Raw genomic sequence first — 26,654 nt, 5'->3', positions numbered from 1 at the left:
AATAATACTTACAGCAATGCAAGAATAAAAGCAAAAGCAGTTCACTTAAAAGTGATATACCCTTTCAAACATGTACTGTGTAATGTCTATACAGTTTCACAGAAATGCAGTAACATACTTACCACAAATAAAACAAGGAACAGTTACACTTGTTTTGAAAGCACTATCTGAGCATTATTATGTTCACAACCACTCAAACTAATCACACGAGCAAACACAGAAAAAGTAGCTGTCAAGTTGAATTTATATGTTTATAGCCATCAAATCTGTAATAGATGTTCTAGACAAATCACATGCTAAAGGATGATTGTTGGCTACAAAACTTGTAAGCTTACAGGGCAGAGTTGGGGACATTCATAATAAAAAATCAATTTTATCTTACCTAAATGCAAAAAAAAAAAAAAAAAATTGATATGTGGTATGATGGGAAGCAAGGCCTGACACAATCAACATAAGAAATCAGATCCGAGATTGCACACAACAGAGCATTCTGGCCAATGACTTGCAACACAACAGGTTTACGACACTGGAAAATGAAGAGCAGATACTAAGTATTCCTGTAACATTTAAAAGAAACCTGAAACTGTATCTGCGTCTATGACAGCCCCATTTAACCAAGTTACTTAGAAAGAAAGATTTTTATTTATTTATTTATTTTTTTTTTTTGGGTGGTGGTGGGGAGGCGTGGGGGGAGGGGGGGGGGGTGCTTTGTGCCATCAGTTGCTTGGATAGCTGTTTTTCATCTGCCATCTGCTATTGGAAGCTTAATATTTACTTGATTATAATGGGTATTTATCAAAGAATATATTTATCTACATCTGTAAATAATGATGTCCTATGTGCAGTACATTACTACTTGCAACTACTTTACAACGAACACTGCTACTTGTCATGCAGCAAACGGAAATTTTCAATTCCTGTATCGAGATACTCAGGTGATCCATTAAAAGAGTAGGGATTCCCAATTCCTTGGGATATATTATTTGGGAGCTTGTTGAGAATCTTGCCATCAGAGTAGAAATCTCTGTTCTGAACCCTTGACAAGGAGGCCAAGGCTACATGTAAACGATTTTTGTGTCTTGTGTTGTGAAAACTCACATGTAAACTGAAACTGATTTTCACTGTGAGCAACAAAAATCGTTAAGGAGTAAATGTCTTGGGGAGTGACTGCCAGAATTCTGGGATCCTTAGAAAGGCTTTTGCAAGATATATGGTTCTCTACATGTGTGGCATTACAATAACATTGATTTATGTGGCAGACAACATTCTAAGACTCTTTGAAAATAAATAAAAAATATTATTCACACATATATATAAACTGTTTTCACCATAAATCTCCACTCTTGGATATTGTATCCCTGCGTAATATGTCTTGAAGAATTTTTGCATTTAAGTAAAACAAAGTAACAATATTTCCGAACCAAAAGCCAAATTTCACATTAAACACTAATCTTAGAATGCCAAAATGTGCGAAAGTTGGGGAAATTATAGTTATTTAGGAGAGACTACTTTGACTGATGGCAATGTGGTGGAAGCAATGCGAGTGTTGAAGGGCTAAGACACACATTGCTCAGAGTCTTTGCTGTTGGGGCAGTGCTGATCTGTGGATGTGAAGTCTAACTGGAATAAAGTAATATATCAAACAATGAAAACTCCAGGTAGGAATACCAACAAAGTAGGAAAAGATAAGATTGCTACTTACCATAAGGTAGACATGTTAAGTTGCAGAAAGGCATAATTAAAAGACACTTACATAAAGCATTTGATCACAGTCTTATCAGCAAAAGGGAAACACATTATCATTAATACACACAAGCAAGCATATCTCATGCACACATGACCGCCAACTCCAACAGCTCGGGCTGGAATGCAATTAGCATGTGGGACGCAAGCAGCAGGCTGGAGGCAGCGGGGAAGGGGAAGGGCAGGGTTAGTAGTGTACAGGCAGGGGGTGAGATGAACACTGTGTGGCAGAATGTGCAGGGACTAGACTGCCAACAGGTGCATTATCAGGATGTTGTAGGGCAGGGAGACGGTGGAAAAAGGAGTGAAAAAGGAGAGGAGGGGGGAATGGGCAGGCGCTTTGCCAGAGGGTGGCACACAAAGAGCATGGGAGATGAGAATGGGGAGGAGACGGTAGGACAGAGAGGATGGAAACTGATGGGTGGAGGGTGTAGTGACAGTACATTACCACAGGTTGGGGACGGGATAATGAGAGGAGCAGAGAATGCATTGTAAGGATACCTCTCATCTGTGCAGTTCAAAAACTCTAGTGGTTGGGGGAGATGATTCAAATGGTTCGCATCGTGATGCAGCCTTTGAAACCAAAGATGTCATGTTCAGCTGCCTGTTGTGCCACAGGGTGGTCTACTTTGCTCTTGGCCACAGTTTAGCAGTGGCTGTTCATCCTGGTGGAAAGCTGTTAGGTCATCATACCAGTACAAAAAAGGTGTGCAATGATTGCAGCAGAGATGATAAAGGACTTAGCTGCTTCCACAGGTGGCATGGCCCCTGATGGGGTAGGATAAACCTGTGACAGATATGGAACAGAAGTGCTGGGTGGTTGGACTGGGCAGGTCTTGCACCTTGGACTTCCCCAGGGTTTGATCCTTGTGGCAAGGAGTTGGAATTGGAAGTTGCAAAGGGATGGACTAAGATGCTTGGAGGCTGGGTGGGCAACAGAACGCCACTTTACGAGGGGTGGAATGATCTTCCCTCATTTCTGGGAATGAATCATATCATTCAATAGGCCTTTGATTACCTATAATCCCCACCTCCCTGCCCTCTTGACGTTGCACCTGTTGGCATTCTCACTCTGCCATACAGCATTTGTCTCGTCCACCACCCGTACACTACTATCCCTTCCCTTTCCCCGTCCCCTCCAGATTTCTGCTTGCGTTCCATGTGATAGTTGCATTCCAGCCCAAGCTTCTGGAGTGGTGGTCATGTGTGCATGAGATGTGCTTGCTTGTGCATATGAACAGTGTGTGTTTCTCTTTTGCTGATGAAGGCTGTGGCTGAAAGCTTTATGTAAGTGTCCTTTATTTGTGCCTGTCTGCAACTTAACATGTCTTCTATACAGTAAGTACCAATCTGTCTTTACCTACATTGTTGATAAAGTAATATATGTGTTTAACTTATTTTATTTGGCCCATCTAGCTACTTTCAGTAAACAAATCATTACCTAATGCTGACAGTGGTAAGGAACTAAGCGATATCATCCCCTAGTGAGCTAAAAAGTTAACTGAAAACATCAACGTGATTTTTGCAGTGACCAGCGCCGATTAGCATTATAAAATAGCCCTGGGAACTAGAGGAGAGCAAAATTTGGATAATTATTACAAAATACATAAGGGAATTTCGTTCACAAGTGCAAACAAAATCGGTGATGAGTGGAAGTTTGGTTTTCCAGAGGACTATGTCAGTGATTTAATTCAGCATGTGCACTTGAGCTATGGACACTATGGACCTCAAAAATGCACTGAAACACTAAGGGGAAGTGCTGTGTTTGATAATATGGTTAGATCAGTATGGAAACTACTTGAAAGCTGTGACACCTGTCAGAGCAGCACAGTCATTGATATGTTCAATATATAATACCAGAGAAGGTCACAGATCTGGTAGCAATAGTAATTGACCTTTTTGGGTCATTGGTAACTGGATGACACGGATATAAACAAATTTTTGTAATAGTGGATGTATTTAGTAGATATAGCAAGTGGTATGCAATTAAATGAGCAACCAGGCAGAGTCTGATCTCCAAGTTCATACAAGATTATTTTCCTTTGATTTGTGTACCAAAATCTGTTTAAAGTGGATCCCAATTCACTAGTAATGATTGGATTTAACTTATATAGACACTGTGGGGATAAAACATATATAAATCTAAGGATATCATACCTCAAGCAATCTGGCAGAGTGATGTAGGAGAGAATTGGGAAGGCTCTGCAGCACATTATGTAGCAATAAACATAGTATTGGGTGCAACACCTAAAAGATTTTGAAACTGTAATAAACTGTGTGAGGCATAGCTCAAAGAGGTTTTCACCATTGGAGATAGAGTTTGACTCAAAACCACCAAAGCTGATCACGGAACATGCTGATTTCCTGTCACATAAAGAGATGATGAGAGAGGAGTTGTAAACATTTGTAGGGGAGAATATCAAGAAAAGAGCAAAACAAAGAAAGCAAAGACATGATAGACAGGTGAAGGTATCAAAAATAAGATTTGGGGATCGTTTGTTGGTGAGAACACGAAGGCAAGTGAGCACAACAAGGAGACAGTTTTTTTAAATTATATATGGGCCTTTCGAAGCAATGGCAATTCTGGATCTAAATGCATACCATTTGGTTCACCAACAGTAAAAAAAAAAAAAAAAAAAACAACAACTTGAGCTGGAAAATATAAACGAGATAAAGTCATACAAGAAATGAGGATTGTGGAGGAAGATGAAGTGAGAGCTAAAATATCACAGCTGAAATTATTATGCATTCTTCATGTTACTTCGAGAATTGAATCCAAAACCAAAGGTCTCATTTGTGCATTCGGTAAGCTTTCATTTTCCATGATGAAGTATCACAGCACAACTTCAGTGATTGAGTTTTACTTGAATATCTTAACTTGTTTCACATTTTGGGGTCTAAATAAGAGTGTATGAAGGATGGATGAACTGGCCACAGACTGAAACTGGCCACAGACTGAAACTGCAGTCACATTTTGTTCATGGAAGCAGAGGCAGATACTTGGAACATCAGTGAAGTGGACACTGGGATGGACATACTGACACACTTATTGGAAGAATCAAGACTGATGAAACCTGAAGAATCAGTGAGTGTTGCAAGTTCATGCTGTGAATAGTGAAAGTGAAAGCAGAGTACACAAAAGGGCATAAATGTGATTTATTGGTGTAAAGTTCAAATATGTATGTTTTACAGGGACAAAGAAAAAAACTAGTTATAAAATTGACACAAACATGTCACTTATTCATCATTTTGAGAAATTGTCAACAGCATATGAGTAACTTCATTTTAAACCCATCCATTGTATTTTTTAAAAAATCTTACACATTTTAAAAGGCAGATTTGCTTTTTTGGCATATGGTAATTTAACATAGTACAGAAAGTAACTTTAACTATCTCCCATATATCTGACAGTGGTTAGCACACTGGACTCGCATTCGGGAGGACGACGGTTCAATCCCGTCTCCGGCCATCCTGATTTAGGTTTTCCGTGATTTCCCTAAATCGTTTCAGGCGAATGCCGAGATGGTTCCTTTGAAAGGGCACGGCCGATTTCCTTCCCAATCCTTCCCTAACCCAAGCTTGCACTCCGTCTCTAATGACCTCGTTGTCGACGGGACGTTAAACACTAACCACCACCACCACCACCCATATATCTGAAATATAGATTAAGATTATTGCATATTTTGTACATATTTTAGTTCTATTTACTTGTTACTTTATGTCTTACGTATTATTTACTATTCATCTATTTGTTAGTGGAACGTTCACTCGGAACACATGTATACAACGATGGTTGTTTTAAGTAAACTGTAAGTAAATACATATTTTTTAATTTCATGTCCTTCAGATTAACCATTAACAGATTTTGGCCTTTGTTTGTGATCTGACCAAAATCTCTGGGGGGAGGGGGGGGGGGTAATTATAACATTACAATAACGTTGTATGGGGCAGACGACATCCTAGAGACTCTTTGAAAATAACTCAAAAGACATTTTTCCCACATATCTATTGTTTTTACCAGAAATCTGTACTCTTAGATGTTGTATCCCCACATCAACATCTTGATGAATTTTTCTGTGTAAGTAAAACGAAGTAACGATATTTTATTAAGAACAGCAAAATTTCACATTAAAGAATAATCTTAGAAGGTCAGAATGTGTGAAAGTTGTGGATATTGTTCTAGTTTTGGAGAGACTACTTTGTCTGACGGTACTATGGTGGAAGTAGCACAAGTGGTGAGGGATCCAGACATATATTGCTCGGGGTCTTTCCTGTTGGGGCAGTGCTGGAGTTTGGATGTGAATCTCACTGGAATAAAGTAACATATGTTTTAAATTGTGATTTTATTCGACCCATCCAGCTGCATTCACTAAACAATTCATTACATAATGCTAATACTGGCCAGGAACTAAGTGATATCACACCTACAGTGCTTTTTTTCTTTCTTTTTTTTTTTATTTTTTACTTTGGGTGCAGTACCTCACAAGATAATTTCATAAAACAGGGACTGAAAATATATAAAATAAGCTAACTCCTGCCTGTAGGACAACACATAAGAGAGATACTTCTATGGACAAATAACTTGCTTCGTTTGTCTACACGCTGACTCCATTTTAATTTCATATCCCAATTGTACTCCAAGGGATCTGTGTTTCATTTAGTGTGTATGCCCATAGCTGTCTACTTCTGGTGCTAAAAAAACATTCCTGCTTGTTAGAAATCAGAAATATGCATCCTTTAAATTAGGAGACAGATTGCTGGCAAGTACTACCTTCAGGAGACAAACGTGTGGTACTACCAACAGACACACATAAAAGTAAATATGACAAGCTATCCTAGCTTTCGGAATTATGGTAAACAGCTCACTCAGACTCCACACTGCAGGTGGGTCACACTCATCCTGAGGTCTCTGTGACCTGCACTTCCCTTTTAATCTTCCTCTGCTTATCCCCCCCTCTCCTCCCATGGGACACACTTTCTAGTTCTGAAAGCTAGGATAATGTGTCACTTTTACTGTGATATGTGTCTACTAGCAAACTGGCAATGCTTTGCAATTGCTAAATATGTATGGGAACTGGATATACATCCTAATCCTCCCCCCCCCCCCCCCCTCATTACCACTCCTCCCACTCTCTCACTCCATCTCCTTCTTTCCCCTCTCAATGTCCATTTCCCCTGCCCTCATTCTCTGTCAATCTCCTATTCTCTCTCTCTCTGAACTTGATCCCTGTTTACTGTTACTGGAAACAAAACCTTGATTCAGAACTGATGTCACTTAGAGTGAACTGGCAAATCGGTTGGGATCACTGATATATGGGGTTTGAGAGAAACCTCTCCTACTGCTAGCTCTGCGATGACAGCAGCTCAAATGACAGTATAGTTCATTCTGCAAACATTTGGGATTATAAACTTCTGGACATTTCAGATGCCGTGGTAGTATTCTAATCCAATGCCAATATGCAATAAACAGCACTTTTCAGTATTCTGTTAATACCAACTGCAAGGAAGAAAACAAAACAGCACATTGTTGTGTACAAAAGTTTCGTTTTTAAATTAAGTAAAAGAAATACATAAAGGAGAAACAATTTGTCTATGGTTTAAATGAGTTGTGATCACAGTTAAAACTGACTACAGAAAAAAACCCTGCACTTCTTCACACCACAGCATTTTTTTTTTTTCTTGCAGCTGGTTGGCAAGTGGGGTGCACTCAGCCCATATGAGATAAACTGAGGAGCTACTTGATTGGGATGTAGTGGCTCCATTCTCCAAAACTGACCTATGGCCAGGACAGCAGTGTGCTAACTTCATGTCCCTCCATATCTGCATCCATTGACACCTGTGGGCTGAGGATGACATGGTGGCAGGTTGATACTGTTGGGCTTTCATGGATTGTTGGGGTGGAATTTAGTTTTTTTTTCCCTATATCTGTCTGATTATATATTAGAATATCATGTAAAAATTTGTGTGAATCTGTCAAGAACTATTCAAGGTTTTTCTAACAATGTTTTCCCTTTATATATATTTTAAAAAAATGTAGCCTATGTTCACCTGAATGTTTACTAGAGTAGCATGTAAAATTTTGAAGTAAATTGGTCATGAGCTTTTCAAGATCTTGGCTACCAACGTTTCCCTATTATATATTTATATTTACGTTCAATAGATGGTACTCCAGTAGATGAATAAAAACACACATATTCTAATGCAACATTGTGTCAAAATTTTAGAACAATTGGTGAAGAACTTTCAGAGATTCATTTTGAACAAATGAACATTTGCATTTTTGTTTTCAAACAATGGAAAATGCACAATGGATTGTAACAATATAATGAAAAGGATAGTTGCTACTCATCATAAAGTAGAGATGCTGAGTCGCAGAAAGGCACAACAAAAAGATTGTCAGAAAGTTACCTTTCGGCCAACAAGGCCTTTGTCAAAAATAACCACTACACACACACACACACACACACACACACACACACACACACACACACACACACAGAGAGAGAGAGAGAGAGAGAGAGAGAGAGAGAGAGAGAGAGAGAGAGTTGTGTTTGCACGAGTGTGTGTATTTTGTCCATTTTTGACAAAAGCCTAGTTGGCCGAAAGCTAGCTTTCCGACAGTCTTGTTGTTGTACTTTCCTGTGACTAAGCATCTCCGCTTTACTTTGAGTAGCAACTACATTCTCATTTTTATAGTTTGGCAGCACTTGCCAACAACTCTGACTCATAATTTGTTGTTAGGAACTGCAACATATAATACACAGCTGTACCTATCAGGTTTCTCGATTGAATTTTCCTTTTATACAATCCATATGTCTTTGCAAGATTAAGATTAAAGTTTTTAGTCTGTTGACCTGTTCTGCTATCATCTGAGCTGTCTCTATTAAGACTGAGTTTGGACCTCAATTAGTATGCTTGTGTTATCAGCAAGCATAGCAGTTTTTGAATTCCACTTTAAAGTTACAGGAAGATCCTTGATGTAGGTTAAGAACAAAAGTGGACCCAGTACTGTTCATTGTGGAACTCCACATATTTACTTCCCCCATTCTGAGATTCGTTTCATGTCTGAGACACAGTCTGTCAATGAGACACTGTGCTTTAAGTCACGAAGATTTCAGCCATGAAAGATGGATGCTGTTAATGACACAACACTTCAGTTTGCCAAGTAAAATTTTGTGATCCACATAATGAAAGGCCTTATAGTCCTTAATCTCAGACCGAGCGAGGTGGCGCAGTGGTTAGCACACTGGACTCACATTCGGGAGGACGACGGTTCAATCCCGCGTCCGGCCATCCTGATTTAGGTTTTCCATGATTTCCCTAAATCGCTCCAGGCAAATGCCGGGATGGTTCCTTCGAAAGGGCACGGCTGACTTCCTTCCCTGTCCTTCCTTAATCCGATGACCTCGCCTGTCTGGTCTCCTCCCCGAAACAACCCCCAACCCCTTAAACTCATGAGCGAGTCACCACTGCCCACCCAGCTACGTCACAAGGCTCTTCTACATGTTGTTTCACATAACTGTACTGGGTCTGTCGTGGTGTACGGTTTAAAAATCTGTGGCGATGCAGTGTACAGATATGTCCGGGCAGCATTTACATTTTGATAAATGCTTTAACAACATACGGAATACAAAAGACAATAACCTTCTGCTGGAACACGACATTACAGAGTAAATTGTATTAATGTTGAAATGGAAGTCAGGATTCATATAGCTACTAGAAACATAGAACCAAGTAGATGTTCATCTGAATGCATTCTCTTCTACTATCTCCTAAAATGATGGATATGTTCTGGAAGAATTTTCAACACCATATAGTTCAATTACTCTGCAGAATTTAAGGCATATTATTACTCTCTGTTTCTACTAAGAGATAGAAATTTTCTTTTAAGGGCAGCATTGAAACACTACAATTCTTGTTACATGAGAAGTGTCTAAAAAGTAACAAGGAATTTGAATATTCTATTAGATCAATTTGCACCAATTTTTTGTCACTGTGCCGGTGAAGATGCTTGCAAAATGGAAGGTTTATTTAAACCCTTCCTTCTTGCAGCCGACCAATTGACTGTTTATTATTTCTTCAAGAAGATTTCATAGTACAGTTGCTTCTCCAACAAGGTACAAAATTTTAAAATGTCTTAAAAGTACCTGCACAATATTAGGCATGTTGGATATGGATATTTAATCTGTTATCGGCTGTCAAACAGGTTGCAAGTGTTTTGGTTGTATCAGCAATTATTTATTTTGTATAAAAATGTGTCAGAGAATTTGTACTAAATTTTGTTATAAGAACAGAATAAAGTGTACCAAAGTTTTGGAGATGTTAAATACTGCTTTTCGTGAGTCTTCTATGAGTAAAAGAAGAGTTCACAAGTGGTATAAGTATTTCAAAGAAAGCAGTGAGGACATTGAAGATGAAGAGTACCCTGGACTTCAAGCACATCAACTGATAGAATAATGGAAAAAGTGAGAGAAATGATTATGAAACATCATCAAACCACTATCTAAAGAGTCAGTGATGATGCTGACATATCAAGTAGCTTGTGCCATGAAATTGTTTTGGATGTTTCGGGTAAAAAAACTTCTGAAATTGTTTAATAATGAACAAATATAGTGGCAATTGCAAGTTGCTCAGGAGTCACTAGATTAAGTCAACAGCTATACTGACCAATTGAAATGAGGCACAATAGATAATAAAACTTGAGTTGATGGCTATGATGTTGAAATTAAGGCTGGATCATCCCAATGGAAGCCAGATTGCCAGAACCAAAAAATGCTCGATGAGTGTGGTCAACTGTGAAGGTATGTGGTTATGCTCATGGTGTTCTTTGATTTTAACATTATAGTGTAAACGAGTTCTTGTCACAAGGTGACACGAACAATAAGGAGTACCGCTTACAAGCTAAACATTGTCTGCATGAAGTAATCTGAAAAAAGCTTGTGTTTGTGGCGGAGGAATCCATGGTTTTTGCGCCACGATATACAGCATTTTGTTGCTTGTTTGTGAATTTTTGCGCAAAAACAATACTCTAATAATGCCCAAACCACCATATTTGCTCCATGTGATTACTGTTTTTATTCCCAAAAATAAAGGAAACTTTATAGCACAATTTATTACAAGCATACATAAGATTAAAAACGCATCACTGAGGGGATTAACAGTTGTCCCAAAGATGAGAGTTACAGAAGCGTTTCAAGTTCTGGAAAAAAAAAGCTGACATAAGTGTGTAATATGTAACAGGGAATATTTAGAAGAGAATACTATTGATGTAGACTACTAATGAACCCAGCATTATATCTAATATTCACCGCAACAATCATGTTGCTTCCACTAACATTGTCAGCAACAGTGCAAGGACCCAGATAACATTTTCTAAAAATAATGTTGTTTTCCACCCAATTTTGTCAGTATAAAAGGACTTTCCACCTTACTCTCTTAATGTCCTTACTTATAAAATGCCAGTCAATTTCATCAGTTCTTTCTAGCAGAATCTTTCTTTTACTTACACATCTCCTCCAAAGAAATCCCATTTCATACCAGGTCTTGTGCAAAACAACTTTCTGCCAAGGAAAACAATTTTTTTTTTGCTTTAGTGCAATAAGTAATTTTTGTAATGTCGGCATTACCTTTTTTTTAAATGATACAAAAGTTCTCTATCATTTGCTGAATTTCCAATTTTTTATAGCTGTCTATAATAATGGGTTTCCTCCCAAAATGCTTCGCACTCTTTCTTGGCAATTCGAGTAAACCATACGTTTATTTTCACATTTCTTTCTGAGGCGCTCTACTGTGGCAAGGCTGACTTTTGCATATACAGCAGCCATTTGTATGGGACTGGAAACATTGGCCAATAGTTCTTGTTTCCACTACTGCATATAAGTTATAATTATGTTAGAGATGACTGGATGCTCTTTACTCCACAAATACCTCTTCTTTGTATTGTGTACATTTTCTACCGATGTAGTACATGGCTATCCATCGCTTCTGAATAACTAATTATACCATAAAATATAAAAATGAGCACAGTTACAAAATATATCAAAAGGAGATTTTGTTTCTTATTTAGCTTTATCAACACTTTATTTGTGCAGACTTGTATGGTTTTTTCCCTGTGGAGAATACAGTGCTCAAACTAATAAGATAACACCTACCAAGTTAAATGAATCAGTAGACCACTTTCTGAAAGACTTTTGAAGAGACTGGTTACAGTGAACTAGGTCTAAAAATGTTTGACAATCTGGAGTTATTACAATTATTTAAGTCTGTCATGAAACGTGTTCACAGTTAAAGGATTACAAAGACAGCTTAAGGTAATCCAACCAAGTCATTATAAGATTTTAATAGTGTACTATGAGCTCCATCATCGCCAGCACATTTACCACTTTTTAGTGTTCTGATGATATTTTTAACTTCTTTAAGATCTGTATTTTTAAGACTAATGTCTCTTGGTGGTACATGTAGTTTCTGCACAACTAAATATAATGCATCTCGATTCATTTGCTTATTAGAGGGTGCAAAGTTTGTGTGGTGTTGAAAAAATGACCGTTTAAAACTGATACCAATATTTTAATTCTGAATAATCGGTAATTTTTGGTATTGTTTACTCTTTGTTATAACAGGCATTTTTTATTTTTTACTAATAACCTAGAAAAAAAAAACAAAATATCAATTAGCCATGGCAGCTGTACTAAAATTTTTCATTTTTAAATAATCGTTTCTTAGAAGACGAGTAATTTTTATTTGTAAAATTTGCACTGGTTTGAAATACTGCATTCTTATAGGAAATGGAAAAATCGATAGGGGCTATTTTTATAACAATGCCAAACACATGATGTAGGTATTGGTGCAGCACTGCTAAGACAGTGTCTCTGTTGCTGTGTGTCATGGTTTAAGGTGTGCGTGTATGCGCAGCGTGCAAGACTTGCCCCACCTGGTCTATACGGCAGTTTCTTACTGTCCTCATTGGACTTCTAGTGTATGAACAATGGCAGCAAAACCTAGTCTGGAAATATTTTTACAAAGTTACGCAGCAATGAAGTACAATGCTTCATGTGCTGTAAAAGATTGAAAATTTGTCTGCCATTCCTACGTAATAACAAAAGAACAAGGAAGCTACGGTAATAGTAATAAATTAAAAATTTAACAACAAGTCATTCATAGTCTACAACAGAAACAGAAAGTAGCTGTTTTACTGCCTATGTCTACATAATATGACACTATCTGCTTGTAGCCCTTGAAAACAGACAAATTAACAGGAAAAATAGAATTTTTCAACCTCAGTTCTCACCTTTTAGCACTGACTATTCGTAATGCCCACACAGTGCTATGATCCCAATTATAATATGATTTCTGAACAGAGTTTCAAAAAACTAGAACCAGCCGGAAAATATTGGTGATTTTTTTTGTATTTTTAATCTACTCATCATTTTTCGAGAAAAGCAGTGAACAGTGGACAGACTAAGATTTCTTTTATTTGCCTATATAACTTAATATTTTGAATCTTTAAATCTTGAAACTAAGACAGTCGAAGTCTTTCAGTCTTTGTTCATTTTGTACATTTATTACAAGAAATAAAGGGAATAAAAAACTAGAAAATGATTATTTAAGAAACTGGTTATTTTGAGTGGTTTTAACAGCTAAGGTAAACATGTGTGTGTGTGTGGGGGGGGGGACAGAACTGAAAAATGGTTGTTTCAGTGATAACAGCCATCCATAGTTGGTACCTCACAATGGCATCACAAGCTGCAGACAGTTGCTGGCAGATGCAGCCACAAATGATAGTTCTGACAGGCTCTCACAAGGTCCATACGCTGCTGCTGGAAGACTACCTATGTCAGAGCACAGCACCGCTCGTTCAGTCTGTGATCGTCAATGAAGGTAACAGCATCAACATATCTTAAATCCGGCACAGCTAGCATTATTAGCCATAAGCGAGTATCAAAGTTTAAAGTTAAATTAATAGGTGACTGTCCTTCAGTGCTAGTCAAGTATAACTGGTATTCTTCTACCCAGTGAAAGTAATAAATATGAAATGTCATACTAGTGGACAAGGACTTCATTCAAGTTATGTATTAGGGATTGAAGTGCTTTACTCAATTTACTCATATTTTATGTGTGTTGTAACCGCTTGATCTCCTCCTGAGGTAAATTTTGGCTCACTATGATATACAAAAGTTTGCTGACACTGTGAAGAAGTAACTGTCGGATTTGCTGGTCAGCAGATTTGAAAGTGTCGCTGTTGGAGCTATTACTAGTGGACAAGGACTTCATTCAAGTTATGTATTAGGGATTGAAGTGCTTTACTCAATTTACTCATATTTTATGTGTGTTGTAACCGCTTGATCTCCTCCTGAGGTAAATTTTGGCTCACTATGATATACAAAAGTTTGCTGACACTGTGAGGAAGTAACTGTCGGATTTGCTGGTCAGCAGATTTGAAAGTGTCGCTGTTGGAGCTATTTTCTAGGGGGTCTCAAATTCATTTGGACCACTATTTTGATTTGTTTCTTGTTTATAAATATTTCAAATTGTATGTGTTTAAGAAAGAGTTAAATTTTCCATCTACACTGTCTGCTTTACAAATTTCTCCACACCATTCTCCCTATAATCTCTCCCTAAACACTGTTACTGTGAGATTGTTTATGATCCTAAGGTATAGTACTTTTGTTCTACAATGTGCAGCTAACTGAATGGTATATTTTATTGATTTTACAGCTAAATCATTGCATGCTGCTGGGGTGAAAAACAAAGTGTCTATGACTGTGGGACCATTTCTTGCATTTATAGATGCTGCAGCTTTTTTCAATTTGTTTCTGCAGAAGTATGATATTAACTTCTGTTCTGCTGAAATTTCATCTGTCCTATTATTTTCCTGTATAAATATGAAAAGTTTATCCTTTTTATTGACTGCCCAATAGTGTGACACAGTCAGCATATTTCAATTCCCACAGTATAGATTGTTCTCTTGAAAGAACTTCTGCTCCAAGTTCTTACAGTATATGACTGCATCACAATCAGGAGGTGCCATCACATATAAGGAAAACTTATGAAAGAGTGAAGCAGACATGTGAAAAACAGGTAAGCTCCCCTCTTCCGTCGTATGCTACATCTGTTTGTAAGAAGTCTGTAAATATTTGGTTGCATTGTGCTGCTTTTGTCAAATTAGAATGGCTTGTATTTTTACTGAGACTGATGCTGAAATTTGAAGATTGTACATGGACATTCAAAATTTATGATGAGATGAACCTACACCAATGTTTTTATTCACTTTGTATGGATTGACAGTTGCACCTTTACAGGATCATGGATATTATACGCAGCTTTCATTGGGGGCTGCCCATTTACAGAAAAAGTTCCAGCATACTGTGATAAATTGTTATTTTTATATTATAATGGTTATGTTGAATGTGCAACACTATTGACTGTAACATCTGCAAACACAGTTTTTGTGTCTTTGTGAGATTTGAAGTTTTGTTGCTTGGTGGCATTGCAGTTATGGTTTCTTTTGTGATACCAATCTGTTCTTATAATTTGTGTTAATATTCCTTGCTTTTCAAAACAGAGAAGAGAAAGGAGAAGGGACATAATCAGACGTGGCTGTGGTGTAAGAGCACTACAGCACATAAATACCCTAACTTTTGACACAATGCAGATTTATTGCCTATTTTTCTTTCAGCGCCGTTAAATGTAACACAGATCAGGTAATCTGAAATCCATGGCACTAAATCTACTGTGCTATGCTACATTGTTACTCCTCTAGATTCTGTGAAACTTGTCATCAGGGTCATGGGCACATCTTCAGTTGTGCACATTTTTAGGAGCTCTTGCACATACGCAACTGGCATGACATTATTGTCTTAAAGGTCAAATACATACGGATATGATACACAGCATGCACGGTTCATGGTGTGCACAGCTAGCCCTTACCACCCAACTACAAGATATATCAATGCCACCAGGTGGAAGCACACTGCAGCAGACTTTTATCCCATTTGCTTGGCATAAATCCTGCTAGACAGTAGCACACTCCTCCGTTATGTCAGTTCACTCATTATATAGTAAAATTAGATTGAACATCAACATATGTTATAGTTATACTGAAAGAAAAACCTATTTTGTTGGATTCTGAATGGGATAGTATATTAAGTGTTAGATTTTATCATATAATAATCCATTTGAGGCACTAAGAATCAAAGTACATCATCATTGATTGTGAGACTGCAGCATTTATTCATGTTTCTGATATCTGTTGATCTTATGGTGGGTCAGGTTTATTCGTGCTGAGGCCCACACTGTATATATGAACATTTACAAAAAGCTGTCTCGCTTGTTTCTTTGATGTTGACTTAAATGTGGGAACGACAATGGTGTGCTTTTGGCCCCTTTGGTTCTCAGTACCATATTTTTATTCTAGTCCAGACTTGAATTTAATCATTTAATCAAATGGCAGTTTGTATTTGGAGTTGGTTGTTTACTGAGCAGGAATCTGCTTTCATGTGTAGTGTCAACACGACATCTGTTGATTCTGTTTTAAGTGCTAACACAAAAGAAAATTATCAGGAAAAGTTATCTGCAAAGGAACTAGGGCCTCCCAGATCAGATCCACTGACAGAGAAAGTGCTAAAATCAAATAAGCATGACTACAAGTAAATAAAGAAGTATATAATAAGCCTAAGTAGTTGTGTGAGTGAAATGTAAGAACACCTGACTTTCAACCTACAAGTTAATTCATTAACTAATACGTGTGTTATGGGTCTTGTACATTTGTCCGAAAAAATATAAAAGCACAAAAACTCGCACTTACACGAAAATGTAAAACGGAAAGTAATGAAAGCCCAAAAGTTATTTCGTTCTTGTCCTAAACTGCACTTAGTTATGTACAAAACAACAAAATTCCCCCAAAACAATTCTTTCTTTTTTGAGACACATAATGTTTAGTATTATTATTTTTGGCAGTGGCTGTAGTTGTATAAATTTGTTGACAAGCGTAACTGTTATACAGCAAATGCTATATTAATCTCACACTCTTCATATTTATCTGAATCTAAAAATTTGTGAACACCCAGACTGTATACTCACAAGCCACCAATAGACATGATGTCTTAGGTATATGAATGCTGCTGTTAGTAGCAATTCTCCGTATTCCATAACCACTCTGATAAAGGATACACCCTTTTACAGCTGGTTTCAATAAAAATAATGGAAGCAGTAAGTTCAGTCGAGGCACTTTTATTGACAAGCACGTAAACAAATTATTGTCAATGCTGACCTTTCAGGCAATGTTATCTTTCACAGCTCACACACATAAACCCCGACAATTACACAGTCTTAAAGCTGCAGGTTTGGATGAATACACTTGTGTGAACTCAATAATGTCTTCTGTTTTTTTTTTTTTTTAAAAATGTGCTTGTCGATGGCTTCATGTCCCATACATACAACTGGTGGTTACCTTCACTCCTTTCATTATTTGCATTCCATCCAACCAACTGATGTAATGGAGACTATTCATTACACAGCTAACTATTCATCCATTTCAATGTGTCACACACATTAATTCACTAAGAATTTAAATATAAGACTCAATGCTTGAAATAATGCACTTCTGATGAAGATGGTACTTTCAGAAATAACTTGTAAGATATGCTTAGGAGTCTCTTTTCCAAACTGCTTGGGATGCTCCTTAGATATTCACACAAGTGAGAATACAAGGGAGTTCCAGTTCTGTATTATCCTATGAAGAGAAAGAGAGGCACAGACCATTGTGATTTGACTTGTTCTTCATCATGGTGTCTACAGACAATGTTTGAATAAACATATGAATGAGTGAATGAAGACTTGATGATGTGTCTGGTGATGGACCATGCATTCCCTTTCCTTCCTCGCCACTGAGTAACAGCATGAGAAGCCTCAGCAGTAAATGATTAATCGAGCATACAAGTAACAGACATCTGAGGACAGACGTATGAGTATATCAAAATACAAAGTTACATAACTTGTAAGACGTGCCACAGGCTAATGCTAGTGGACAGTTTAAGGAGACCAAAGAGTGAAGGTTGCAGTCTCCTAGTCAACCTCCTTGCCCCTACCCCTGCCCCCCTCCCACAGCAGTAGCAGTGTACCCAGTCTACCTGTGTACAGAGAAAATTCCATGTGCAAGTGTGAAAACGTGTTCCTATATATTTGAGTAGCATGTATCTGAGGCAGAACATGGGAACCAGCTTGTTCATCTAGTGGAATGTGGGAACTGCCTAAAAGCAATATCCAAGCTGACTGGCACACCAACCCTTCATCGTTAATCCGCCAGACGAATTCAATCTGGTGAGGGTCATTATGTCCTGTTATCAAGATTAACTTAATGCATTCCCTGACAAAAATGTGAAGCACTCAGAAGGGAAGGAGGAGATGGAAAGAAACTTCTTTATAAGAATTTTCAAGTATGACTGCACTTACCAGTAAAATATTACACTTCCTGTAACCTGGATACATACACTGATTCAGTTGCGAAGGGTGTCATAAAGCTGTTGTATCCTCTCCTGAGTCAAGCTGGTGCACAACTGTTGTAACTGATCCTCAGCATACCAAATACTAGCAAAGGGTTGGAGTTGACACCTGAGTTAGTCCTACACATGTTCTCTCGGGGACAGATCTGGGGAGCTTGTTGGTCACAAGAGTACCTCAACATGACACAGACAGTTCATAGAGACAAGTGACACATGCAAATGAGCAAAGTTCTATTGAAAAATGGCACAACAATACTGTTGCATGAGAGGCAAGAACTCTGTGGTGTGTAAAGGGATTGTAAATTGTGCTCTGGTGAAGTATGTGCCAAGTAAATGGATTAAGGGCAGAAAAGACTAACCATGGTTTAACAACAAAATTTAGAAAATGCTGGAGGAGCAAACACTGTTCCACTCTCGATTCAAAAGAGAACACGCAAATGATGACAGGCAAAAGTTAATAGAAATTTATGCATCTGTAAGAAAGATCGATGTGCAAAGCATATAGTAACTACCACTGTCACACCTTAGCAAAATATCTTGCTGAGAACATAAAAAAATTGTGGTCTTACGTAAAATCGCTAAGTGGGTCTAAGACTTCTATCCAGTCACTGTTGACCAGTCTCGCGTGGCAGCAGAACATAGTAAAAGGAAAGACAAAGTTTTAAATTTCGCATTTAATAAATTGTTCGTAAGCAAAAGTCAAACAAACATACCATCATTTGAACATTACACAGACTCCCATATGGATGACTTAGTATAAGCATCCCTGGCGTAGAGAAACAAATGAAAGAGTTGAAGATCGAATCCCAGTTCGGTCTCAGAGAGTACTCTATGGCATTGGCTCCTTATTTTGGTTGCAAGCTTGCTTTTAACACAAAGCGTTGCAAAGACCCAAGTAACTGTTAAGAAATGCAGGTGACTCCTGTATATACAGGATCAATATCCTTAAAACCAGTTTGCACTAGAATTATTCAATGTGTTTTCAGGCTGAACATACTAAATTTCTTTGAGACGAAAAAGCTTCTGTCAAATCAGCAGGGTCTTGGAAAGCACTGCTCATGCGAAACTCAGCTTGTTCTTTTGTCATGTGATATCCCGTGAACTATGCATGAATGGCAACACGCGGATTCCATGTTCCTACAAGGTCCGGCAGAGAAACCTCCCCTTTAAGGAAAGCTAATAAAAACAAAACCAAATAAGGTAGAACAATTTTATTTATACTAAATAAAAGTACATATTATGCCATTTTAGAAAATACTCTTATGGTCTTACTTTTTAAATAAAACATCCCTTAAATGGCTTCCTGCACTGTCGACACACTGATTGAGTCTTTCCCTGAAGTTATTCATTACTCTTTGAGTCATTTCAGGTGGAATAGCTTCAACCTCTTGTGTAATTGCTTCTTTCAGGGCTCGTAAAGATTGTGGACGTTGTTCATAAACTTTTGCTTTTAAATAGCCCCAAAGAAAGAAATCACAGGGCGTTAAGTCCGGCGATCGTGGGGGCCAGCCAATGTCTCCACGCAACGAGATCACATGTCCAGGAAACATTTCCTTCACCAATGCCAGTGACTGCCGCGCTGTGTGGGCTGTAGCACCATCTTGCTGGAACCACACATTCTCTATTTCACCAAAAAGCTCCCTTAGTTGCGGTTGGAGAAAGTCGCGGAGCATGGCACAATAGCGTTCACTGTTGACGGTTAAATTCCTGTCATTTTCTTTGAAAAAGTAAGGACCGATCACTCCGGAATTGTAAACAGCACACCATACTGTTACTTTAGGGCTATGAAGTGGTCGTTGATGAAGTTCTTGGGTATTGTGTTCACACCAGTACCTGCAATTTTGGCTGTTCACTGTTCCGGCAAGGTGAAAGTGTGCTTCATCAGAAAAAATCACAATATCGTTGGGACGAATGTTCCGAAAAAGGTCTTGGCACAAACGTACACGGACACCACAGTCTCGTTCAGTCAGTTCCTGCGTAGTTACAATTTTGTAAGGATGCATTTTAAGATCTCGATGCAAGATTCTTCTCACACTTCGATCAGATATCCGTAATGGTGCCGCATGCTTTTTAGCGGATCGTCGAGGAGATTGTTGAACTGAAGCTCTAACTGCATCAACATTTCCAGGGCCTGTTGCAGTCCGTGGTCGTCCAGGTGGTTTCCTTTTTAATGCGGAACCTGTCTCACGAAAGTTAGCAACCCAAGAATAAATTGTTTTCTTATCGGGAACAGGGTCCCGTCGTCCGAGCGCAAAGCGAACGCGAAAAGCAAGTTGAGTATTAATAGGCGATTCGCCATTTTGAATAAAATCTTCCACTACGAAGGCACGATGTTCACCAGACCACGCCATGGCGTACACTGAAAATGGCACGTAGGCAGCTACTTAACGACGCGCCCTCCACCACTCTGCTCCTTCTACTGTCCGCTGCACATTACTTTGTAATCGGGGAGTTTTTTATACCGGACCCTGTATTAAAAAAAAAAAAAAAAAAAAAAAAAAAACCATTTGACACAGTGCCCCACTGCAGACTGTTAACAAAGGTACGAGTGTACGGAATAGGTTCTCAGGTATCCAAGTGGCTTTAAGACTTCTTAAGTAAAGAAGCTAGTACATTGTACTCGATGGAGAGTGTTTATCAGAGACAGGGGTATTGACAGGGGTGCCTGGGAGGTGAGATAGAACTGCTGTTATTTTCTGTATACATAAATGATCTGGTGGCCAGTGTGAACAGCTATCTGCAGCTGTTTGCTGATGATGCTGTGGTGTACAGGAAGGTTTTGTCACTGAGTGACTGCAGAAGGATGCAAGATGACTTATCCACAACCAGTCAGATTAAATGAAGACATCGAAGCAATTCAGAGGCAGGCTGCTAGATTCGTTGCTGGTAGGTATGAACAACATGCCCGTATTATGGAGAAGCTTTGGGAACTCAAATGGTAATCCTTGGAAGGAAGGTGACATTCTTCTCGAGGAACACTGCTGAGAAAATTAACAGAACTGACACTTGAAACTGACCTCAGAATGATTCTATTGGCACCAGTGTACATTTTGCTAAGGACCATGAAGATAAGATAAGAAAGATTAGGGCCATAACAACATAAGAGAGATTAGGGCTTGTACAGAGGGATATAGGCAGTTGTTTTTCCCTCTCTCTCAGAGTACCCTCAATCACTACCAGCCATAATCTGAAATCATACTCGATGACTCCCCACACTGTGAGAACAGGAGCAACATCACAGTGCCTCTCCAAAACATTGGAGGAATGGGACATTTTCCCAGGTTGCAGTCAACTGGCTGGCGAAGGTCATTCAAGGTAATGCAGAACGGGGATTCATGGCTAAATACAATGCCAGGACACACGTAAGCAGTCCATGCTTTCTCGTCAAGGCTCCACTCCAGATGCCGATCTTTGCATTATGGGAGGGAAATTCCCAACTCTGAACATCTGCTAATCTCTGAACAATGGCACAGGAAGATGCAGAATGGTGAACAGAGTCCATTACTTGTTCTCAGATGTAAGATGCAGGTGTGAAGGGGTTATGGTGTGTTTTGTGCATGATGTGGTGACCTCCCTTGCGGTGGTTAGACGTGGTCAACAAGAACCTTGACCCTTCACTCTTGGACTCGTGCAGTCCAATAGTCAACCACTGTCACAGCTTAGTGCCTCACAAATCTAGGCACTGCAGCATCCAATCAGCAGACCAAGTGGAATCCTACAATTAGGCCCCTTTCAAATACTGTCAGGTGCTAATAAATGTATCTCACATCACTATGCAGCATCTCTGTGTCCCCCCACAGTGACCACTCAACATCTGTCACTGTTCAACCCCATATGTAACATACCAGACCTGCTCACAATACTAAACTTGAACAACACTAATGCACTCTGGTGGCTGTTCTACGTCTCACATAGAACTGGAACTCAAATCATTTACATACAAGGTGATGGTATCTAAGTGTACACAATTACATCAATATCTGACCATGTCTTCTGGATGCTTTACTTTTTGTTATAAATTTTGATTTTCATATTGATGTCTATTTGAACAGCAATGTGAGTACTGTAGTGTTATTGTCATTAAAGCAGGTAATTTTAATGAAAGAAAATGAAGACAACCTGAATATCTGTCCTTTCACCAATCCACTTAGCTATTGCTTCTGCAGCAAAACCAACTCGTTGAATATCCATTGTATCACTCTGCTTAGGTTTGCCTTTGGGTGGAAAATGCATAAATACAGGAGCTGTATTCAGACGCAGCTGAAAAATGAGAGAAACTCAGTTAGGAATCTGTCAGATAGTTTAAAAGAATAAGACAGGCATATAGCTACAAATTTTACCATTTGAAACACATCTGGACCTTCATCAAAATCTACTAAGGCAAAGAACAGCTTATTCGAATAGATCTGTGAATAACGGAAAGAGTTTGCAACAATTTGGAATTCATCATTGGCATGCCTGAAACACACAAGAACATGCAACAAAATTTTATGATTATGTTGAGTACTATATTACATTAAATATAATTATGTCAAAGGAAGTAACTGCAGAAAAAAATTTAACTACCTGCAAATTGCACATTGTCTCTGTGGTGCCATTGCTGTAAACATGACAATTACAGAATAATTTCGAGGCGTTGCTTTAACAAAATCTCGAAATCTGTTTCCATTGAATCGTATGACAGATCTCTTGAGATTCATATCAGTCAGTTGTTGAACCCTCTCTCCCAGACTGAGAGCCTGTAAAATGAAAGGAGTTGAACACTGAAGATGCCACAAATAATTTAATATGTAGGTACTCACACACACTTAGAAATAATACCAACCTTTTTTGAAAATCTCCTACTGTTTTGTGTGTATGTACAAGTAGAAGCATATTGACTGGATGATATATCACTCCTCTTTCAGAACTTTGCGACACCCTGTACCCATTGTCTATAGTATCTCTCACAACTCTGAGTAATAGATTACTTTCCACTGAAATTTGTAAAAGGTTAAAACTACGAGTTGAGCTGGGATTCTAATCTGACCTTTGCCTTTCGCATGTAACATGCACAATGAAACACACAAACATATCACAAAACAAACTATATTCTGGGCAACCGCAGCTGTTGAAATGCATGATGTTAGGAGTACTTCCTAACATTATGCATCACAAAACTTTGGTAACGACAGTTCTGGTCTTAATTGTAGTCTTGCAGGGTGACTAATCCAACTTCAGGGAAAAAAAAATAAATCCTTGTGAGTTCCAAGTATGGGGAGAAAGATGGCATCATAAGACGTTCCTGATATTTATGGTAAGTGGGAGGGATAGGGAGGACGGGTGAGCATCGATAATTTATGTAGAATAATATTCATATAATTAATATCGGGCTACTTTGAAATACTAAGTGTTTTAAATTTTGTAATTTATATAAAACTCAATAACATTAAATTCCAATACTACGTTGAAAACACAGAATTCCCTGAGGTTTTACGAAATTCCCTGAGATTTCCCTGATTTTTCCAGGTAAAACATAATTCCCAGTTTTCCAGAAGACTTGCCACCCTGTCCCTAACACTGTATTAATCTATCATGAAATTTCATGACAGTGTACAACCCACAGTATAGTAGAAGGTTCATTTTGGAAACAACTCCTCGGCTGCTGCTAAGTTGTTTACTGCTATATTTTTTTCCTTCCAAGACTGCAAGTCCAACAAAATAAGTTGAAGAACTTATGTGGGAATTGAATGTGTCGAGTTACAGATGGATTGAGGCTTTGAGTTAGGTTCATGTACAGATGGCTCAGTTGTAACAAACATTAGCGACAAAATGTTAAGATCTAGGTTTGAGACCCAGTTCCGCACAGATTTTGAGCTTGGCTGAATGTTTAATTACAGTGTACACTCCAGTACAGGGTTAGGTGTAATGTTCTAGCTACCTCCATATATGGAAGACACACAACTCGCAGTAGGACTATAGGATTCCTACTACAAAAAAGTTGAGGCTATCACCTATTCCACAGAACTTATCAAAAGGTGATAGTAGGCCTGCTTCTTTATATATACACCTAGTATACAATCGTATTACACATTGACCGACAGAGCAAGGTGGTGCAGTGGTTGAAACACTGGAGTCGGATTCGAGAGGACAACGGTTCAAACCCAGGTTCAACCATCCTGATTTAGGTTTTCAGTGATTTCCCTAAGGCACTTCAGGCAAATGCTGTGATGGTTCCTTTGAAAGGGCATTGTTAACTTTCTTCCCCATCTTTCCCTAACCCAAAGGGACTGATGACCTCTCTGTTTAGTCCCTCTCCCAAATCAATCAATACTGGCTTACTGTACCATCTAGTAGCAAGAGGGTACCAATAACAGCGCTGGTGAAGGAGGAACTCTTATTAGACTTGTGGAAAGGAGGAGGGTGTGGAGACAAAGCACATTATCTTATAAATTAAAACAAGACCTACTGAAAACTGACATTTATTTGTTATCGAACATACTAATGTGGGCACACTGGACTTAACAAAGATTAGTGAGGAGGAGGAGGGGGGGAGGAAAAGTGGTAATTGCTCTCCCATGCCCCTCAATAGGGTACATCTTTGCCTAGTACGCATCAAGCCTATAGGATGTTTTTCCTATTACATTAATGATGGCGCAGTGAAAGAGATGATATTTATAATATCTGGAATACTTGATTGGCATATATTGCCTGCATGTTTGATGTTGGTATTGGAGATTAGAGTCTTCTGTTTTCTGTATAGTTGTTCGTTCTGCATAATCTGTCATCTAAATGAGATAACTTGGATGCCCACCCGGTCATTACAATTTACGTACCTACGATTATAACCACACAGAGCAACGGAGCGTCAGGTAAATCTACGATACAGCATCGAATGACCATGCGCATTAACTGCATTGACACTACAAAACCACTGAATTTGGTAATTTAGCAAGCGAGATAGCAAAGCCTGAAAGGATATCGACATATTTTGTTCTCAGGATTCGACTGTGTCTACGTGTATGCGTGAATCCATGTAGTGTGTGTATTAAAGGGCACACTTTGTGATTCTGGTCACGTTCCCAACCACTTAATCTAATCTTCGATGAAGTTCAAATAACACACAAAAATATCTCCCGAAGGAAACGAGGACATGGATCGAAGGTGACAATGTCAGCATGGGTGAAGCATAGCTTTTCTGTTCTGTTATACATACCTCTTTTTTCCGTGCTTGAGCCTCTACCGAATGAACAACACATATTGCTCCTATAACACATACTATTACTATTCTTTTTGAACACTTCATGTTTCCGTACTTTGTTTACGTGTCCGGCGTGAAACTAACAGCTGATGGTCGCCATATTTATCTTTTGCGAGCCAATGCAATGCAACCATCGTTTCGATTGGCCACAACTACGCGCAGATGCGTGCCGCCAAAGTACTGGATGGTTGGAAGTGGTAAAAGCATTTAAGTTTGAAAGCAGGCCGTTGAAGACGGAGAGTGAGCTAGTGAATAATCGTGTTTAATTGTGCGTTGACGGAGAGTTGAGAGCAGGAAATGTCTTTCCCGCGAGCGAAACGATTTACGGAAAAACCAAGTAAGTTTTTAATTCAATTGTGTATTGCCACCTGTCTCAAAACATGCAGCAATTGAATTCACAAATAATAATATATCATCTGTTTTATTACATATCATGAACTTTACCGAAAGTGTGTATCAGACAAATTGTTTTTTGTAAGACAGTTCAAAGTGTGTTTTATTGGAAAAGCCTGTTCTTGACAGCTGTCAGCAATGTTGTCGATTTCTTTAAAGGACACTTTGACGAGGCATTCGGTATTCACCTTCTCAGTCGTCTACTAAGCCATCCAATTTTATTCTTTTTATTTTTTGAGTATCAGCCGCGGTTATTTCCCCAGACAAATAATATGTTGCGAATTGCCTATTTCTATGTTTGCTACGTATATGTTTATCACTCCACAGCGTGTTATTTACAATTCATGTTACTGTACTGCGGTACATCGCAACCGCATTTCTTGCCGCAAATGAATGCTTGTATTATGAAAACCTATTTCAACATATGGATTTTCGCCTGACATATGAATAAGCGCAAGAAATAAACAACTTCTGATACTCATAAGTTGACAGACCTACGGATACCGAACGAAAATAGAGTAGGGTAACCTAGTAGTATTTATCCACAGAAAATTGGGTATACAAATGACTGTACAGATAATGATTTGTTTAAATGAATCATATTGGTAGATCATATTACACGCACCTAAGGAACTCTTGATCGAAACTGTTACCAGAATTTTATATTAATCACTAGTGCAACTCTTTGCAAGTCGAATAGGTTTTATTTGCTAAATATGCACGACTTGGAAATATGTCTACTTAAAACACTTCACAAAGAAATAAGACTGGGGACTTGG

The 26,654-nt window shown here is 38.5% G+C and overlaps 2 protein-coding genes across 2 annotated transcripts in view; one reads left to right on the top strand and one right to left on the bottom strand.

Annotated features, from left to right (window-relative positions):
• The window catches only part of LOC126252947 (tumor suppressor candidate 3), a 53,514-nt gene extending 27,911 nt beyond the window's left edge, over nucleotides 1-25,603 (bottom strand). The window contains exons 1-4 of the mRNA XM_049953959.1: nucleotides 25,438-25,603; nucleotides 22,809-22,981; nucleotides 22,583-22,700; nucleotides 22,362-22,502 (exon numbers count right to left, since the gene is read on the bottom strand). Of these exons, the coding sequence (XP_049809916.1) occupies nucleotides 22,362-22,502; nucleotides 22,583-22,700; nucleotides 22,809-22,981; nucleotides 25,438-25,527 (522 nt within the window). The 5' untranslated portion in view covers nucleotides 25,528-25,603. The remainder of the gene's footprint in view (nucleotides 1-22,361; nucleotides 22,503-22,582; nucleotides 22,701-22,808; nucleotides 22,982-25,437) is intronic.
• A 61-nt stretch (nucleotides 25,604-25,664) lies between these two features.
• Nucleotides 25,665-26,654, top strand: part of LOC126252942 (hyaluronan mediated motility receptor-like) — a 181,905-nt gene continuing 180,915 nt past the window's right edge. The window contains exon 1 of the mRNA XM_049953951.1: nucleotides 25,665-25,819. Coding sequence (XP_049809908.1) covers nucleotides 25,780-25,819 — 40 coding nt within the window. The 5' untranslated portion in view covers nucleotides 25,665-25,779. The remainder of the gene's footprint in view (nucleotides 25,820-26,654) is intronic.

Source organism: Schistocerca nitens, chromosome 4 (genome assembly GCF_023898315.1).
Source record: "Schistocerca nitens isolate TAMUIC-IGC-003100 chromosome 4, iqSchNite1.1, whole genome shotgun sequence".
NCBI lineage: Eukaryota > Metazoa > Arthropoda > Insecta > Orthoptera > Acrididae > Schistocerca > Schistocerca nitens.
This window is presented reverse-complemented; position numbering and strand designations above follow the sequence as displayed.